The sequence below is a fragment of the Amblyomma mixtum genome, chromosome 1 (assembly GCF_055824585.1).
Source record: "Amblyomma mixtum isolate Tamu chromosome 1, ASM5582458v1, whole genome shotgun sequence".
NCBI classification, from domain to species: Eukaryota; Metazoa; Arthropoda; class Arachnida; order Ixodida; family Ixodidae; genus Amblyomma; species Amblyomma mixtum.
In genome coordinates this window covers 38,163,137-38,182,673 of record NC_143012.1, presented here as the reverse complement: position 1 = coordinate 38,182,673, position 19,537 = coordinate 38,163,137, and the positions used below count along the sequence as shown (strand labels likewise).

General features: G+C 47.3%; 1 protein-coding gene across 3 annotated transcripts in view; it reads right to left on the bottom strand.

Annotated features, from left to right (window-relative positions):
• Nucleotides 1–19,537, bottom strand: part of LOC149366063 (membrane metallo-endopeptidase-like 1) — a 125,689-nt gene that overhangs the window by 57,050 nt on the left and 49,102 nt on the right. Inside the window, exons 2-9 of one of the 3 annotated variants that reach the window (XM_089548147.1) lie at nt 17,363–17,458; nt 16,001–16,042; nt 12,800–12,961; nt 11,890–11,970; nt 10,110–10,309; nt 8,382–8,576; nt 7,472–7,558; nt 6,235–6,365 (exon numbers count right to left, since the gene is read on the bottom strand). In XM_089548147.1, the coding sequence (XP_089404273.1) occupies nt 6,235–6,365; nt 7,472–7,558; nt 8,382–8,576; nt 10,110–10,309; nt 11,890–11,970; nt 12,800–12,961; nt 16,001–16,042; nt 17,363–17,453 (989 nt within the window). In that variant the 5' untranslated portion in view covers nt 17,454–17,458. Of the gene's footprint in view, nt 1–6,234; nt 6,366–7,471; nt 7,559–8,381; nt 8,577–10,109; nt 10,310–11,889; nt 11,971–12,799; nt 12,962–16,000; nt 16,043–17,362; nt 17,459–19,537 lie in introns of those variants that run through there. The other 2 variants (XM_089548157.1, XM_089548165.1) reach the window with 2 other exon arrangements.

Sequence of the window (19,537 nt, the reverse complement as noted above, 5' to 3'; positions counted from 1 at the left end):
CCCCCTCCCGTGCCCCCAGAAATAGACGCTAAATTAGCAGCACTCGAAGCAAAATTTGACCATAAACTAAAGGAGCTAGACGCCCGCCTCGAGGCCAGATTCAATCACCTTGCCGCCGCCCTCACCGAAAAACTTGAGCAGCGCATGGACGCTATGCTTACCAAGATGATGGAGCTCTTGGAGCATAATCTTACCCATCGCTTCACCCAACTTCAAACCCCCTCCACTCCCCCCATCCTACCTCCACAAGCACAAAACACCTTCCCTGAGCCACACATACCTATTGACACCCGTCTTAATACCCTCCTCAATCCCCCCACCATCCAATATGGCGGGGGGGAACACTAATTATCTCCCCATTATAACTTGGAACTGCCGCGGCTTCCGGGCAAAGCGCGCACCTCTGCAACTTCTCCTTCCCACCATCACACCCACGCCCCACATACTTCTTCTCCAGGAGACTGCACACCGAGCAACCCTCCCCAGCTACACATCTACACACTCGGATACCACTAACACGCCCAGGGCGTCCACACTCATCCACCGCAGCCTCACCTACAAAACTCATCACATTACGTCTGAGACGCCCTGCGTGATCACGGAAATTATACATCACACACATTCACTTCCTTCTATATTTATAGCAAACATATACCACCCCCCGTCCCTGCCGATGGCCCCGCTAGAATCACTTCTGCGAAAGCTACACCATCTAGCAGGGAAACATCCCCTACTCATCGGTGGGGACTTCAACAGTCAGCATACTGACTGGGGATACACAACCACGACACATCGAGGTCGCAGGCTCTGGCTGCTCCTGCAGAACCTCCAACTCACTGTGCACAACACGTTTCAGACGCCTACGCGGATCGGCAACAGTGTCAGCATGGACACCAGTCCGGACCTGACGCTGAGCCGCTGTATCCGCGGCGTTACCTGGAACAGAACACAACATACACTGGGCAGTGATCATTACATTATACAAATCACTGTCCCATACAAACCACCCCGTCACGCAAATATGACACACGAACTCATTAACTGGGATGCCTTTCGCGCTGCACGCACCGCCCACCCAGACACTCCCATCGCAGACATCGATGCATGGGTGCAGTCACTCAAGCATGACGTTCACCACAACACGCGACACATTGAAACTACAACCGAAACACCGACCCTTGACACACGCCTAGCCCACCTCTGGGAGGCTTATCACAGCATCCTGGAACGCTGGAAAGGCAACAAACACTACAGAACACTTAAAAAGCGGCTGGCCGCGCTGCAGACACAAATCCAACAGCACTCTGAGGAGCTCTGTCGATCCAACTGGGGACAGATATGTGACGGCATCGCCGGAAACCTGTCCAGCAAACGTGCATGGCAACTACTCCGACACCTCATTGACCCCACACGCACCAAATCAGCAGCACAGCACCACGTGACACGCCTCACACATGAACACATTGACGATCCCGACACCCTTCTAGACACACTTCAAACCATGTACACATCTCCAGGCGGCCCCATACCTCTACCGCACTACACAGGACAAGCAAATCCAACACTCGACACCGACATCACGGAGACGGAAGTCAGAGCGGCCCTCCTGACTCTCCGCGCCAACTCCGCACCTGGTGCAGACCAAATCACAAACTCCATGCTCCGTAATCTGGATGACCAATCGATCACCCACATTACGAAATACTTCAACCAGTGCTGGAGGGAGGGTAACCTCCCGCAGTCCTGGCGCCACGCGAAGGTAATATTTATACCAAAACCCAACAAACCACTCACCATTCAAAACCTTCGCCCGATTTCGCTAACCTCATGCCTCGGGAAGCTCCTCGAGCATGTTGTGTTAGCGAGACTCACAAGTCACATGGCGGACAACAATCTCTACCCGCATAGCATGGTGGGATTCCGCCCTCATCTATCCGCACAGGATGCCATGCTGCAACTCACACACGACCTTTTTGACCCGCTTCTTCCAGGTCACACCAAGGCAGTCTTAGCTTTGGATCTCTCCAAAGCTTTTGATCGCATTGAACATCAGGCGATCATGACTGCTCTATCCCCATTGAATGTGGGTGTGCGCACCTATGCCTACATTCAAGCATTCCTGACTGACCGCACGGCTGAGATACACTTCGGCCCTCTGTCTTCCACCTCCTACACACTTCAGAGTATCGGCACCCCTCAAGGGTCCGTCCTTTCCCCCTTTCTCTTTAACATAACCCTCATACCCCTCGCCCGGAAATTGGCAACTATTCCCCACCTCAAGCACACTCTTTATGCCGACGATATCACCCTGTGGACCACCCACGGCAGTGACGGCGACATAGAGAACACCTTACAGGAAGCAGCCACCCTCACCCAAAATTACGCACGGACCATCGGACTGTCTTGCTCCCCCGAGAAGTCCGAACTGCTCCTCATCCGGCCTAAGAACCACCGCTGTCCCCGCTCCCCCATTGCCATTGAATTGAATGGTTACCCGGTACCTGAGGTTGGTACCCTCCGTGTATTGGGCTTGCACATCCAGAACGATGGCAAAAACACCACTACCCTCAAGAAACTCAAGCAGGTTGCAGGCGCGATATCGCACCTCATCCGCAGGGTTTCGGGACATCATAGAGGCATGAAGGAGCGCGACCTATGTCGCCTCATTCATGCCTTTGTCCTCAGCCGTGTACTGTACACTACCCCATACTTACAACTATCCAAACATGACATAAACGCTTTGGATGCTTTGATTCGCAAGGCATTCAAGGTAGCACTTCATCTTCCCCTCAACACACCCACAGACAGATTACTAGGCCTGGGCCTCCACAACACGATCGGGGAACTGGTGGAGGCCCACCGACAGGCCCAATACATCAGGCTCACAAAAACTTCCACAGGTCGGTATATCCTGGACTCCCTCGGAATCAAAATACCTGCCAACGACCCAACCCTTCTCGCCATCCCACGATCCCTTCACCGAGAGCTTCTCATCAGGCCGCTCCCGAGGAATATGCACCCGTCCCACCATGAGCAGCGCCGCAGAGCCCGTGCGAAGGCACTCCATCGAGCGTACGGCCCCCAGCCGGACGCCGTATGGGTGGACGCTGCCTGCACGGGTGATGAAGCGACAGCAGCTGCGGTGGACTCTTCTTCATCCACCCTCCTCACACTACCTCTCCCTCCAGATACGTCCCCAGAGGCTGCAGAGGAAGCCGCCATTGCACTTGCTATAACCCGCACGGATGCCCGGTATATTTTAACTGACTCTAAAACTGCGATTCTAAATTTTGCTCGAGGCCGAGTTCATGTCCCTGCTTTTGGCATACTGGACTCGCCCGATGCACCCCCGCCCCGCCAAGTGGAGCTGATATGGGTGCCTGCGCACTCCGGGAATCCCGGAAACGAGGCCGCCAACCTTTTAGCCCGAGGTTCTTTAAACCGGGCTCAGGTGGCCTCGGATCGGGGATTCACGAAGGATCGCATGCACTCATTCAGTGAGCTGACCCAGGCATACAGAGCCTCTCGCCAGCTCTACCCCCCGCCCCACCCCTCCCTAGATAACAGACACGCAACACTCTGGCGCAGATTACAAACACATACTCTCCCCTCGCCCCTTACCCTAACCCACTATCATCCTTCCTTCCCCACTCCTGCTTGCGCCCTATGCCCTGAACCCTTCGCTTCTTCCCTCCACATCCTTTCCCTCTGCCCGGCGGACCCTCCCCCGCGGGACCTAGAGAACCTCAAGACCTGGGAGGACTGGGAGACCCTGCTGCACTCGGAGGACCTGGCCGTGCAGACCATCGCCACCGGCCGTGCTGCCAGTGTTATGGACCTCAGGAACATAAACACTTGAGTGAAGTGGGGTCGTGCGGGGACCCTGGGGCGTGCCCCGAATTCCTTTTTAAATAAAGTTTTCTCTCTCTCTCTCTCTCTCTCTCTCTCTCTCTCTCTCCCAGACTACCTCTTAAGGCGCTCTTGAGGTGTCCACCGAGATGTGAGAAAGTTACTGCGCCTTTTCTTTCCTCAAAAACTCATTTTCGTATTTAAATTGTGACGCAACCATTAGTCGTACACCGTTGGAGCTGGTGTCATGCGATTTATCGTTGCGTATAGTATAATCTCTTAGGTTTGAGGCTAGGCACAAGCGTATATCTCATTCGTTAGAACTAAACTTGAATACGCATCACCGATCTGGAGCCCTCATCAAGAATATTTAACACACGCTTTTGAAGGTGTTCAAAACAGGGCTATCAGATTCATTCACTCCTCATACTCGTACGACGCGAGCATATCATCCCTCAAATCGCAGTCAGGTCTAGCTAATCTTTCTAGTCGCCGTCGCACAGCCAGTCTTGTCCTGTTTCACAAGTTCTTTTATTCACCACTAAAACACGAACCACACATTTGCGCACCTCCACAACGCAGGTCCCATCACATCGGTCATTCTCTTCAAGTTTTGCGTCCACGTGCCCGTACCACTATTTTTGCCAACTCATTTTTTTCTCGTGCAGCAGCTGACTGGAACGGCCTTCCACATAATATTATTGCCATAACATGTTCAGCATCATTTTCAAGCACTGTTGATTCCTGCATTTAATAAACCCCACCCCTTATGTAAACCCTGGAAAAGGGTCTTTAAGGAAAATAAAGTGAAGTGAAGTGAAGTGAAGTGAAGTGAAGTGAAGTGAAGTGAAGTGATGTGAAGTGATGTGAAGGTCGAGATAGATATTCGAACCGAGTGTCCGAGTGTTTCGCTCGGACCTCTGTGGAGACGCGAGTTCGATGCCGGCCGTCGCGGCTGAATTTCGATGCAGGCGAAATTCTAGAGGCCCGTGTACTGTGCGATGTCAGTGCACGTTAAAGAACCCCAGCTGGTTGAAATCATCCGGAGCCCTTCACTACGGCGCCCCTCATAGCCTGAGTCGCTTTGGAACGTTAAACCCCAAAAGATCAAACCATCAACGTTTGAGAAATCAGCGTGCGGAGGTGCGTCTTCGTTTCAATTCTCAGTGCGCAACCTGCATTGTGGTCGAACGCTCACGATGACACTATTAATTTCGTCTTCATGACACCTAAGCAGCCTGAAGTGCCCTCTGAATTCATATTATGAACGGCATTGTATGCAACTTCATCAAGCATGTTGCACATACTTGTATTCATGTGAATACAGAATGTAATAGCTGTACTCCTTCATTTTTAACCGCTCATTTTCCCTCTCTCGTTTATATCTTCACTTCTCTCTCCTCTAGTACATAATAGCAAACCAGACTGTTGTTCTAGTTAAAAGTGGAAGCTGCCGAAATGGCTACCTAGCAGTTCGAAACCAACATATCAACTTCTTCGAGGCTTCAAACAGTGCAGATAGGTCACGTCAGCAGCCGTTCTGTACGTCTGTCTCTTCTGTTTGTACACAGTGAAAGCCACGAGTGTACGACTGGGCTTCTGTTTCGTTTTTGTTTGCATACACTCTTCAACACGAATACGCCTATACGGGAGTACAAAGGGATTAAGCTGTCCTCTAGCACACTCTCTTAAGGGAAGGCACAAGAGGACAGCTTACCCAGCTTTACTCCTCTTTCTTAAGATTGTAGTCTTATATTTGTAAAAGCCAGAGCAGTGGGAAAAAAATGGGGTGGGGGAGAATATTTTTTTGGGACGGAGTTTTTTGGCGGGATGACCAAAGCATGTGCACGTCACGTTTTGAGAGGTAATTTGATGTTTATTTCAATCTGTTTCCTTAGGAAGAGAGTCAGTGAGACGGAGTTAAAAGTGTGGAGCACAGTTAAGAAGACCACCCATTTTAGGAGTTTTATGTTGTAGACCACTTACATGCCAGGTCACGGCGCTGCTTAGCGATGCCTTGAGACGCCACTGTGAACAAGACACCACTGCAGCATCCACAAGTGACGCGGATGACCAATTCTTTAAAATCGACAGGGCGCGACTACATGATGGTCCGAACGATAAACTTCACCGCCAGATAAACAGTGGTCAGCAATTATGTGTCTTCTGAGTCGTACCCAAGGGGAGTTACACATGGATTAAGTTTTTAGGACCACACATTTTTTTTCAGTGATAAAAATTGTTTCGAATGCTCTCTCAATGTTATGAAATAGTCCTGAAGGTCCTCAACGTTATAGTCTTGTTTCAATTTTAGTCAACATGTGGAGGGAAGAAATAATGTCGCGGTTTTAATATTGTAAAAATATCAATTTTTTTTCTACTTACGAGTCGGCACTTTCAAGAAAATCATTTAGTCTGCCGTAGTAGTTCAGTCCGTACAATTCAAGTGTCTCGTTCTCATTTAGAGTGATATTTGATTCCGAAAATTCTTTCCTGAGTAAACTTAGAAGTGGCACCTGTAGAAATAATGAAAATAAACTGGGAATTCTTAACATTTCAGCCGCCACAGGCAACGCACTGGTGGGAAGAAAGCGCCTTTGCATGCTGCGTAAGTTTTCGTGGCAGGCGTGCTTAAGCGGGAGGTTGCAGCGCTTTATATGCCCACTGTGCAGTGGAGGCTAGTTTTCTATGAAATGAGATGAACACGAAACTGATTGCACAGCTGAGAACAAGCATGTGCAGTACGCGAGCTTTGAATTCTCAGTTCTCAAGAGATGTCTCTGTTGGCCACTTTTACGACTTGGTCATTGGAATACCCTTGCGAGGCGCGAGTTGTTCGTTCGGGAAAGGTCGCGATCTGGAACGCGCAGTTCTATTACATTCGGAACTGAACGCGATGAGGCATGCTGCGTACCTACATAATGTCCTCTGTCATAATCAAATGGAGAACAGCTAATAGCGACGCACATTGACAGCCAAGTATGATGACTGCCAAGTATGATGACTGCCAAGTACGATGACTGCCAAGTATGAGTCCCTGAAACTACCACCGCGCTCCTTTGTGGCCACAAGTTCACACACAAAAGAAGAGAAAAGTGTGCTCCTGACGGAATCGTGTACGTTGCTGGATGCCTGGTAGCGGGCGTTTCTTCAGTAAAATTCCTACCAACACCGCATTGCCGCTGCATACAGGGTGTTAAGTGTTTATCTAAAGTGGTTATGTTTTATCGTCAGTGTTTGTCTTTACGATAAATGCTTCCGATTGACAACAGAAACAAATTCCCTCTTCAAAACAATCGAAGTTCGAAAAGTTATGAAGATTTTAACCGAGATTTCAACCTCCTCTGTTTGCTTACCTCAGGACCCCCGCTGCCGCGTTTAACAGCTTCCCCCCATTGCTAACGGCATCAAGTTACTGTGCTCTGGAGGTGGAATGAACCCTTCGTTGCAGAGAGTAAGCATTCCGTATATTTAGTGATCGATATCTACTCTGGAACTTGGCCACCATACCCTACCGCTAAAACAGAGTGCGTTATAGGACTATTTGGTTTATTCCTGTTTAGAGTGTGGAAACTGCCCCTCTCAGCATAACCATCGACTGCTGTGTCACATAATTGCTCACGTTAGTGAAATTCTCCTGGAGGTCCCCGATGGTAGTTCTGACGTAAATTTCCGAGAGGTCTCGCCTTTCTTCGGGAGGATCCGTCAGCTGGAAACAGATTGTGTGAAATCTTGTTACAAATACATTTATTCTCGATGCCTATAGGCGTCAGCAATATTACTCTGGAGATTTCTTGGGAATGGTACTATATTTGCCGTATACCAAATTAAATGTCCCCAGGGTGGGGCATATGCGCAGAACGCAATGTAACTTTGGCGATGACGAAGGAGCATGCGCAAAGTGTTACGTGACGGTTTCCTCTCTCACATATGTCAATGTTAGTTTATATTACTATCAACAGACGTGTCTGCCGTGTTTTCCGTAAAATTCATTTCTAATTCATGGAATGCGCATTTCTGACTGCTTGCGGCAGTTCTTTGTACTTCGTGTCTTGGACAGAGAGATGCGGAATGAAATGCGCCTGGGTTAGCAAGAGGGCCGCATCCTTCACAGCATGTAATTTCAGGGTCCAAAAGTGTTGGCTTCAAAGACATGCATCAGAACAGAAGTAGTCGCTAGAGCGTTTAAACGAAAGAATTTGGACTGACTACATTTGCATTGCTACCGCTAAGCTATTTCAGAATATCCTTGCATCGTTTGAAGGTAAAAAAGACTGCAGGAAGGGTACTGGTGTGCCGCCTTCAAAAATGAACTGGCATGCTCAGATATGCCGATGAACACGCAAATGTCGCACGAACTGCCTACGTTTAAAAGGAATACTAATTGAATAAAGCTAACTAACCAGCCTTAAACCACAGCTAATCAACTAACAGGCTGACTGACTCACTACGTAAATAAATTTGTTAAAGTGCACAGTTACGAAGGTGTGCTCGTGTTATCGTGAACAAGAACAAGGGCATTCGGTTCTCACATTGGCCAACTGTCCTTCGAAGTCCACGAGCGTGTCAGAAATATTCCTTAGCTGTTCTTCAGTGAGGTTTGGTTCCATAAACTTCAGGGCACTTTGGATGAGTTTCTTGTAGGCATCAATTATGTTCTTGTTGCCTTCTTCTTCTGGATGTGTCAGCTCGTATCTGCCCACTCTGCTGAACCCTATCTGATCGAGCTAAAAAGAGAGCAATCACACGTTAGTTAGTGTGCAGTGAAAAGTGGAATCAGCCGGGAATTGCTTCGTTTTTTTTTTTTAAACATGTATTTAGCAATAGAAACCCGATCGAGGATAAAATGCGTCATTGGTCACATAATTCTCAGGACCGGAAGTTGCGTCAAAATACCTGAATCGACGGCACGAGACCAGGAAATACAACTATACGTTTCGATGTATCTTGATGTCGTCCGTGTGGTTACCTCTACACATTTTCGAGGGAGCATCTAACAACAAGCTAGACGACCCAAAGTAATGTCTAATTGTGTGAAGGTACACGCATAGGGGACCGCAACACACAGCCTTGAAAGAATGGCACAAAACAACTTCTGATCACCTCTATCAACAACTTCTATCAGCATCAAAAACTTCTAATATCATCGCATGCCAACGCATGACGTTAACAGGGTCTCTCAGATCATGAATGACAATTTACCAATATTCCTCAAGAGAAAAATGAGCAACACCTATATCTTACCGCTACTCACCTATGAAGGATAAACATGGAGACTAACGAAAAGGGTTCAGCTTAAGCTAAGGTCAATGCAGCGAGCTATGGACAGAAAATTGATAGGTGTAACATCAAGAGACCGGAAGATGGCAGAGTGTGTGAGGGAACAAACGCAGGTTAATGACATCCTAGTAGAAATCAAGAGGATGAAATGAGCTTGGGCAGGGCATGTAACGCGAAAGCAAGAAAACCGCAGGTCCTTAAAGGTAACGCAGCGGATTCCAAGAGAAGGCAAGCGCAGCAGGGGGCGCCAGAAAGTTAGGTGGGTGGATGAGATTAAGAAATTTGCGGGAATACAGCGGCCGCAACTGGCGAAGGGCAGGGTTAATTGGGGAGACATGGAAGAGGCCTTAGCCCCGCAGTGGGTGTAGTCAGGCTGATGATGATGATGAATGTAATTAGGTGTCCCAGTGAGTTTTTTCTTTCTGAACTGTCGAGGTTAGAAGGTTTGCAACTATGAGGAAAAGGCTGGAGACTAGGTGTAGCTGAAGACACAGCTACAATATAAACATGAATACACCTATATGAGAGTAAAAAGGAAATAAGCTGTACTTCACACCTTTTTTTAAAGGGTGTTCCTGGAGGACAATTTTACTCCCTTTTTCTTCTTTCGGTTAAGTGTAGGAAAACGGCTTTGCTGCCGGTTGAGTCATGTCAATGTTGTGTCAGAAAATCGTGGATATTCTAGAAATTAAAGTAGAATATATTTCGAAGTGCAGTTGACTGCGTATTAAGTTTGCTATGAAAGGCAAGATGACTGCCACGCTCCCCCTCAGAGGTATCTTGCATGTCAATGCTGGTTTCCATTTACGCACATTTGGAAAAACTGCGACCTTTGCATAAGTTGTCGGCTTTTAAATTCGACCCGCAACCATAGACGACCGCATGAAGTTTTCTTCGCGAGTCCGTTTCTTTCAGGAAAGAGAAGAAAAATAAAAATAGCTTTTATATGCTGACCTCAATTCTTGAGGCAGGCTGCTTACCCCAATGATGTTAGAACTGAGGTTCTTGATATCTCTGCCAACCTGAAGGGAAAGCACGGTGAAGATTCCTGTCTGGTTCAGCACTTCGGTGCAATTTTCGAACATTATCTTGGTGTCGTCGGTTAGCGGCCAGTGAGCGAGGCCAGAAAGGTTCATTATTTCCCTCATCACATTGGGCTGGTCTCTTGACTCTGGAACAGCTGAAAAAAAAAGTGCATGCACACACGTACACACGGATGCATTAATAGATACGCGCTCCGTATACAGTCCTGGACAAGTTAACCTGAAACGATCGAGCGACGATGGGAAAGTACTGGTGGCGACGTGTAGCTGCAAGAACATGAAACGATAACGAGATAAAGATTTGAACGAGGATATCTTCGACGGAAGTCCGTCTGGTTGGGTTCTTGAAATAGTTGAGAGAAAAGTGACCGCAACCAATATTTTAATGTTGCCCAAGTGGACTGCGTTACGTGCTACTGCTGGCACACTTTAGTAACCCCTGCAGAAGGGACAGAATTGGCCCCGAAACGTTGGGCAAAATTAAAATAATGGTTGGCGTCAGTTTTCGCTCAACCAACGATAACGAGATAAGAAACGGCAGGGAAGAAAAACTAATCCCAGCAGCAAGGTCCTCGAGTGGTTCCAGCTCTCATACCTTTTATGATGCTTCTTCTTTCTTTAGCTTCGTTTTGCAAATGCACCTTCACAAACGCTAACAACACTTGGCCAGTTCAAACGAAAGATGTTGACTCTCGTGCCAGTGTTTATCTCGATAGTAAGTCAATGAACAAATAAATTCTAAATGTTAAAGTTTGTAATTGTTAATTGCAATTGTTTAATGAAACGAACTGGAACAATGAGAGCCACGGCGAAAACAGTCCGAGGTCGGTTAGGTCAAGCACAGACAAGCACGGCGATAGCCATTCTGACGTCATGGACAGCGCACTGACGTAACTGATGATGTCAGTGCCCTATTTTTGAATATTCAAAGCCGTGCGCACCACATCATAGCAGCCAAGCAACTAGAAGGACTTGTTTTCGAATAGCTGGTAATGAATGCCGCTGAAACGAATGTCCATATTCGACAACACACAATAAATCAATAATTTGAGTAAACAAATTTTCTGTTTGTGATCTCGTGGCTGCGCCCGTACCCTGAATGAAAAACAACTGGTCTTTTAGTCGTGCCTACTGTCATTCTGGGCACTGTATTTGCATACTGCGGATTTACAAACGTTATCGATGGCGGCCTAGAATTGGCTGTAGGGAGATCAAAGGAAAATTTAATAACGTTGTCAATGTAGGGGATACATTGGAGTAATTGAAAGTCGCTTTGAGTCCTTTACCCTGAAGTATACTGAACTCGGCTAATGATGATGTCTCTCCTCCTTGTTTTTCAGTAGCCGCTAGGTGGCAGAAATATTCCCTCACACCATCCGCGGCTAAGTGGACCACTTAATGCTCTTTTGCGTAACAATGTCCTATTCGTTTCTTTACTGACAGGAAAAGTCGCCGGAGTTAAGATACGCAAATAACTGTTAAAAGAAAATTAAACTAAGAAAATTATTGGGAAAAGAGAAAAGCCAGACCGCAAAGAAAGAGACCATTAGGATCGATTGCCCGTCCTATTCGTCCCCCATTTTTTCTTCGTCCTCGTCTTTAGTGGCGCTCATCTTCTTTTTTTCTGCAGCAATAATTGACCAATTAGCTTAACAGCGCACTCGGCAAAAAAAAATGTCTTGCTTGGTTTGTTTGACATTATGGAAAGCTCACGTACCCATGCAGGCGTTGTAAGCAGCAGCAGCCTTGTCTGTAATGTTCTGGCCTTCGTAAACCAGGGTCATGTTTTCCAGTATGCCTGAACAGGTGGTGCAAAAAGAGTGACGCCATGTTATCAGACGAATGGACAAGATATAAAGCCCTTGCCTAGGCTGCGGAAGGTTATAATGGCACCACATACATAACGGGCAGTTGGGGCAAGCTAGTGGGCACGCATGTGATAAGAAACAAGCTGGCGATCGCCATTGAGGCCACACCCAGGATTTTTCATTTTTAAAACGTTAGCCTTACTAGCTTAGCGGCGCCGATTTCGCCGTGTCTGCGCGAATTTTAGACATGCGTATCTCAGGGCCCAGGCGTGTTACTAAAATTGTACAAAATTTAATAGTCCTGAAAAGCAAATGCCTCCCAGTTCTCAATATAAATATGCACGCTATCTTCAGGCTATAAAAAAAGTTAATTAATAATTTTTAGCTAATTACTGAATTTATGCGGACAATGGAATAGCCCTGAAAAGCAAATGCCTCCAAGTTCTCAATATAAATATGCACGCTAACTTCAGGGAATAAAAAGTTAATTAATGATTTTTAGCTATTTACTGAATTTATGCGGACAATTATTACCCCAATTTGTGTCCGCCTGGCCGCATTACCAAGGAACAAAACCGGCATTAGCGTACGGCGTTTCGAATTTTTTTTAAAAATCAGTAAAGTCTAACTTTGAACACCCTGTAGTTTTACACGTCGTTCTGAGGTCCGAAGTGAGGGGAAAAAAACGGAAGCAAAAGCTCAAAGCACTTTTGTTTCGTTTGTTCCAATGTCAATCGTCGCAGGTGCACAAGAAGCTTAAGTTTTGCTTGAAAAACAAGGCGTGCTCGCATGTAAAGAAGCGGATATGACGTGTCTTACTTTTAAGCGTCTCCTGCAGTTGATCATTCTGGATTTCGAAAGTACCAGTCACAGACTTGCTCTCTGATATATTGTGCCTTTTTATCCAACCGCCGCAAGCGTACAAGTAGAAATTCTCGCACGGGTCAACGCATACATCCATGGACTCGCTGATAAGCTTGGCTGGAATCAATCAATCAATCAATCAATCCATCAATCAATCAATCAATAAAAAATGGCTGTGGTTTAGCTTTGGTTAAACTTGGAGTGACGCGACAGCTACAGCTGGCCGAGTGGAACTCGCTCAGTCGAATCGCAAAGTCAGTCTTTCGCCGCTCCGTTTCGCTGGGCGTCCTTCTTCATCTTCGTCCCTGGACGTGGATTCACTCTCAACCCCACTCACCCCTATCCACTCCTCCTCCACAAGGTACCGCCGGCGCGCGGCGCCGCCGGCAGCTGGTCCGCACCACGGGAACAACCACGTGACCAGCCATGGCGCCGCAACCGTGGCCACGGCGCTGCCACGCTGAAGGCTCGAAATGCTCGCGTAATGTAGGCGCGCGGCGCGCACACCAGCTGTGCACTCTGTGGTCACTCCGCGCATGCGCATAACTCACGAGGCGAGCTGCTCCGCCGTCAGCTAAGCGGCGAGGGGCGCACACCAGGGGCGTGCTATGACGTCACTCCGCGCATGCGCACAGCTGGCAGAGCGGTGGTGCCACGGCTTTAGTGCCGAAAATATACTGGCAGTAATATTCTAGGCACTATACTAAGGCTCAGCGCGCAGCCACGCTGACCTCGCGAAGCGGCTGGCGTAGTGTGGCTATCGCTACAAAAACACCTATTTTTTCTATTTCCTGTTCTTAACGGAGTACGCTTCACCTAAAACTTTCCTCAACGCTCTGGTTTCGTCTTAAGCGCATACGGACTGAATATATGCAGTCGTTACGGCTCGTTCTGAAAAACTGGAATGTAAGAAATCGGCGTTTGATTTCACTCGCTTTTAACGAACCATGTGGTGTTGTAATAGCTGAGACAACAGCGCAGGTTTTATATGCACATTATGAGATATGCTGAAAACACGGGTCGATGTAGGCAAGATTTTGTGCAGTTGCTATGCATTTACATTCCCTTCACATCACTATATCCGCTGCTACAGAGTTAATGAATATGCATCGGACGGCTGCAGTAAGAAACTAAGCTTCTTGGACAGGTTATCCCGTTTGGGTAAGTCGTATCAGCTCTCAAGTGCTACTGGACTTGAGAAACACACTAGCGTCAAAAAAAAAAAATACTGCAGTTCACAGAGGCGATGACATCCGAGCGAAGGAAGAGAGATGAAGAAAGTGAGCACAAAACAGAATTCTTCGCTTTAGTAAACGAGGGCATGGTGCTTCTTACTGTAAGAGATTATTTAGTAGGCTCTTAACGGGGCACTGAAGGGAAGCACCAACTGCAGCGTGATACGCAAAATACCTACGCGCCGTGTCTTTTAGTTGTTTAGCTCCAAGCTAGGGCGCAAACAAACACAGCCTAGACAGTCGACTACTTCCACCGAATGTACGTTGCATATTTGGCATATGGTGGCGCATTGCGTTCTCATGTTTTTCGAGGCTGAAACAAAAACAAAATGACTTAAGGCGCACACAATACTTGTTTCTTTCAATGCTCTCGACCATGATTTCGATGTTTTATAACCTCAGCATTTACACAGCCAACCTTTAGCACTTTTCTCGTGGATGTTAGTTGTCAAAAGCGGCCTCGATTTGGATGTCTGAGCAGAAATCGCCCCAGGGAACCCGTAGGATTGCTTTTCAACAAGTTAAAAGGTGGGGCTGGTTGGTTCATAAGACCAACGGTGAGAAAGGAGGACGCATGAGATGCATGGACGTAACACGACGTCGTGTTGTGTTCCCTCTTCTGATCCCTCATCTTCTATCAATGTTTTTCCCCGGCACACTTTCGCGTATACAGCCGAAAACAGGATGCAAAAAAAAAATAAGATTGTGGACACTGTTTCTCCGTGATTCTGGGATTTCAGAACACACGTATTCGTGGAATGTACTTTTTGACATCAAGGTGAAGCAGAAGTAAGACACAGCTCTCGATAACTGGAACGGCACCGAAAGGTATTATGTGGGGTGCAAATTAACCGGAGCCTTTTCAATGCATTTAATGGCGACTGGACCATGGCGTTAGCCCGAATGAATAAACGAAATGAAGTGAGATTGAATGAACAAAACCATGGGGGCACTTTGCCAGCCTAAAGTGCGCTAGGCGAAAGCCTTTGTCGCGTTACTTCGACTGCCAGTGACTGCCTATGTCTTTTACGACTGAGACGTGGCCGTTCCTCTGCTGAGCCGTACGACCTGGCGCGGAATCCCTGCACCGCTTGGGAGCCATCCTCCTCCACTAGCTGCCGCACACCGACTGACGACGGAGCAGCGCTCGACACAGCCGCGCCGACAGCACCCCCTGTCGACCAAGATGACGTCACCTTTTGGCAGCTGCGCTCGACGTTGACTCACCCCAGGCGCTGGATGGGACGCCGGACGGACGGACGGGCGAATGAGCCATTAAAGTCTTTCGCCTTAATAGTTCCGGCTTTAGTCTCATCCTACGGTGTCCTTGCACTGTTAAGACGCCCATCAATTCTAATCATTCAGAGCGGCATTCACAGGTATCTATTAGCGCAATTCTGTATATTAATGCGAGAAGCTTATCTATGAGCTGCGAAACCAGACGTTAAAGGGGCCCTGAAGGAAATCTGAACTTGCCTTGCATCGGTAGATTAACATGTTCTAACATAAGGAGCTGCATTATACTCAAAACGGAGCGTTTATGTACTAGAAAAGATCACAAGATGAAATACGGTGGTCGCCATCATCTTTTGATTTCGAAAGTGAATTGCGGTACTGCAAAACAGTGAGTTTTTGTTTCTGTGCTGGTCCGTGAGGCATCATGTCAAAACTGGGATCAAGAGGTCCATTTTGACCTCGACGCCCGGAGTTTGTTGCGAGCAACGGAACACAATTTTTGACCCCAGGTTTTTTTTAGCATATAGGCGTATTTTGCCGCTGGAGAAACATGAGCGGAAAGAGCCATGAAATTTTACGTAGAAGAAATACTGGATGGAGTGGTGTTCAGTGCCCCATTAAGAGCAGTGCTCATCTAAATGTAGCAGTAACGTGATAAATAAAAAAATAGCCTAGAATACTTTACCTCGCTGCTGGCACACCTCGGTCTCACACACTCTGTAGTGACCTAGAAAGAGATGTAAGAAAGGAAGCTTCCGATCAGGTATAATAAATTGAAACGAACTGTCAATATTTACCAACATTATTTCGAATATGGCAGTTAAATGTTTTTTTTTTAATGTATGGGAAGGGGATGGTGGAGGCTACAGCTTCATATCAATAATACTTCAGTCCCAGTTGGAGGAACGCACGACGATTTTTTTTTAAATACCGCCTTGCAACTATGCACGCCTGCTACAGTGATCGAAGAGACTCATAGTCGATTACTTCTATTCCTTTATTGTGTCCGACCTTTTATGGAAATTCGGGGTGAATGAAGACGAAGCTACGCCCTTTCAATAAGTTGAACAAAATTTAAGCCTACGCCATGACAGCCGCCACTAAGTTACACCGCCGACCTATATGACACTTCATCCCTTATGACGTCAGTCGGCGTTGGAAAGAAAGAGGATGTGTTTGAGCTGCGCTGATGAGCAAGTGCACTTTTCTAAACGAGACTATGTCACGGTAGAACACCGCTAACTGTGTCTCAGGCGTTCTTATGTTACTTTTGCATATTTTCCTGTAGACGAGAGCGGTTTCCAACTGCTCTGGCGGGGTTGTTCCCGTAACAGCATTCAGTCACAATGCTTTTACGCACACACAGCGTTCGTTGCGGAGTATGCGGACATCTGAAAAAACTGAAGATGCTATTCTGCGCTCTCGACTCTGCAGCCCTATGGTAGCTTGCAGGAGCGTCTGGTGCTATCAGTACGCGTGTTTTGTATAAAGGTCGAAAACAGTTCACGCTCCATTCCACGAAGAAAATTGGCGACAGCCGTGCTAGTCTATACCAGCTCCCCTCCTCCCCTCTCTTGCACCTATTATGCGCTCATTCCTAGCCCCACGTGACCACATAAGATCCATTTGTATAACGAAAAGGCTGTTTGTTGGAGCGAAAACGGACGACGAACAACTGATGACGCACTCAGCGGATGCAGTAAACTCAAGAGAAAGGCTTTCATACAAGTTTCACTGCAAAAAATTTCGGCCTCTTACAAAAACACTCACAGCTGGAGTTGGTGACAGAAATAGCTCTATATGTTCGGTTGTCAAAGGACATATGTGGACGTATACAAGTTTCGAGGGCTCATGGAATATGCCTTTTTCTGAGCTCTGCTGAAATGCACTAAGTTAGACGTGCGATAAAAATCGTCGTTCCTGAGAGAAGCATGGAATTACATGGCTGATCCTCCAACCACAGCATAGCCATGGAGAAAAAGGATCATCAGCATAACTAAGTTCGTAAATTTAGTAAAGTGAAAAAGAAAACAAAACAGTAGCTTGCCTTTTGTATCTCCGTTCTCCACTGGCACTGAAGCAACCAAGGTTGCCCACGTTGATAGGAACGCCACTATGGCGAGATTTGTGGCCGGCATAACTTCTAATCAGAATATGGACAAAAAATAAACGAAAGTAAAGTATGAACACGCAGAAGAATTGCAGAAGTGTGGCTACATGCATGTCTTCCTTTTACGGGTTAAAATGTCATAGCGCTGCTGTGCTTCTGTGAAGTTATTGAGGCCTTTTCGTTCCCCGGAACGCGCGGGCTATTGTAACGCCAATTTATAAATATATCTATATATTGAAATGATATTTGTACACAAGGGCACCTGTGGATGTAATTCACTCACAGCTAAGTAGTAGGGAGCGGAAAGGACAGCCAGACCAAGGGCAAGTAGGCATGGCTGCATCTTCATCTTCCTGGACAACTCAAACATGTACATCCATACATCTGGTCTGGCGCTCTTCCCTTTGTAGCCGCTCTACGTTGAACCCGAAATGATCGACCATTTTTTGTTTTCCTGCCGCTGCTTCCCCATTACGTCAAGACAGCTCGGTCTAAGTTTGTCTGCTGGGGTATTTCCTTCTCTTGGGTCTTCTACCATTAGGCACAGCAACAGCAATGTGCTCACCGCCATTCAATGTTTCCTTTTAGATACGAATTGGCTGGCATTCTAAAATCTTGCTGAATTCCAACTTTTGTCTACTCATGCTCAAAATTCGTCTGTATTCGAAACATTCTACACATTGCACGTGTAGCCCCATCCCCATTTTCAATCACCTATCTCACAGCTTCAGCTTCGTGCTTAATTTTATGTTGAATCCCAATGGCAGATCGGGATCAAGTTTTTCTGCTCGGTTTGGATCAGTCGTATTCCAATTGTAAACTGGGAGCGCGAGTTGTATGTTCCAATGGCAGATCGGGATCAGGCGTAAATCCCGGATCGCTCCGTGGAGCAGCGATACTTGATCCCCCGAAATCGGCGGATTTGACCGGAACCTCGCATGACGTTTTGTTTTCCGCCGCGTCTGCTTCCTGTCGCGACCGGCAGCAGCCGCTTCGTTCCTGTCGTCGCTACGTGGTGAGCCGGGCGAGCCGGGACAGCCGGGCACTTTCCAGTCAACAGTGGACGGCAATGATCTTGCTTCGAGCCGTGCGGCACTAATCTTGCTTCATGGAAGTGACAGTTCCGACTCGGGCACTGAAAGCTCAGAGTCCAGCAGTGAAGATTCGTCTGAAATGGACAGCGAGTGTGAAGCTGCCGGCCTGTATATGCCTGCCGCCGGCGTCATAAAAATGTGCTAATATTCTTTTTTCGCGTTCATAACAAGCCCTGGAGTAGAGGAATGTAAAAAATGAATCATTTTTGAGGATCGTTTGCCAATAGGTGAGGTGCGTTTCCGCCGTCAACGCAAAGAGTCATGGGAAAATCGTCTGCTAGCTACTTCCGGTTCCAAATTGCTCAACTGATTGCATGCATCGCCCTATTCACCGCGTAAGTTGACATCGTTTATGCGATAAATAACTCTTGGTACTAGTCACTGATTGCACTGTAGCATCGAAAGAGAAATTCAACTTCGCCTCATGAGCAGTCTTCAAGTTCGCCTTGTAGCCTGCCGCAGTTGTGATTTTAGGGTGACGAATGGAGCCTGGTAGCTACCGCTCTTTTCGCTCTAATATGGTACGTTGCGCAGCGCAGGGCTAATCCCACATGCGATTGAAGTAAGTAACGTGGTGACCTTGACTTCATGCAACGTATTTCCAACGGATCACTGAAAGCAGTAAGTACTCGATAAAATATTTCTGCTCCACAACACGCGGGCAAGCCATTTCATTTTATTCACGCAGCTCCGTACAACACAGCGTGGCATATATAATCTAACGCCTCTACTCTCCTTTGCGGCGTGTTCCTGCGTATTCTCACATGAAATACCACCTGCACTTCATCTGGAATAACAAAAAGGCGACAAGCCGATTTATTACTGCACCATGCGATGTGCTGAGACGCGCGCCGCACGCAGTGGCATATATGGGTCGTCTGCTAGCACACTGGCGGCTCTACACGCTGTCAGGAAAATACGAGCATCGTCTAATCAGCTGCACAGATTGCAGTTTACCAAAGTGCGGCAAAAAACGGCTGTATAATGACTTATGCGCTAAACATGTCGAAACGCACAC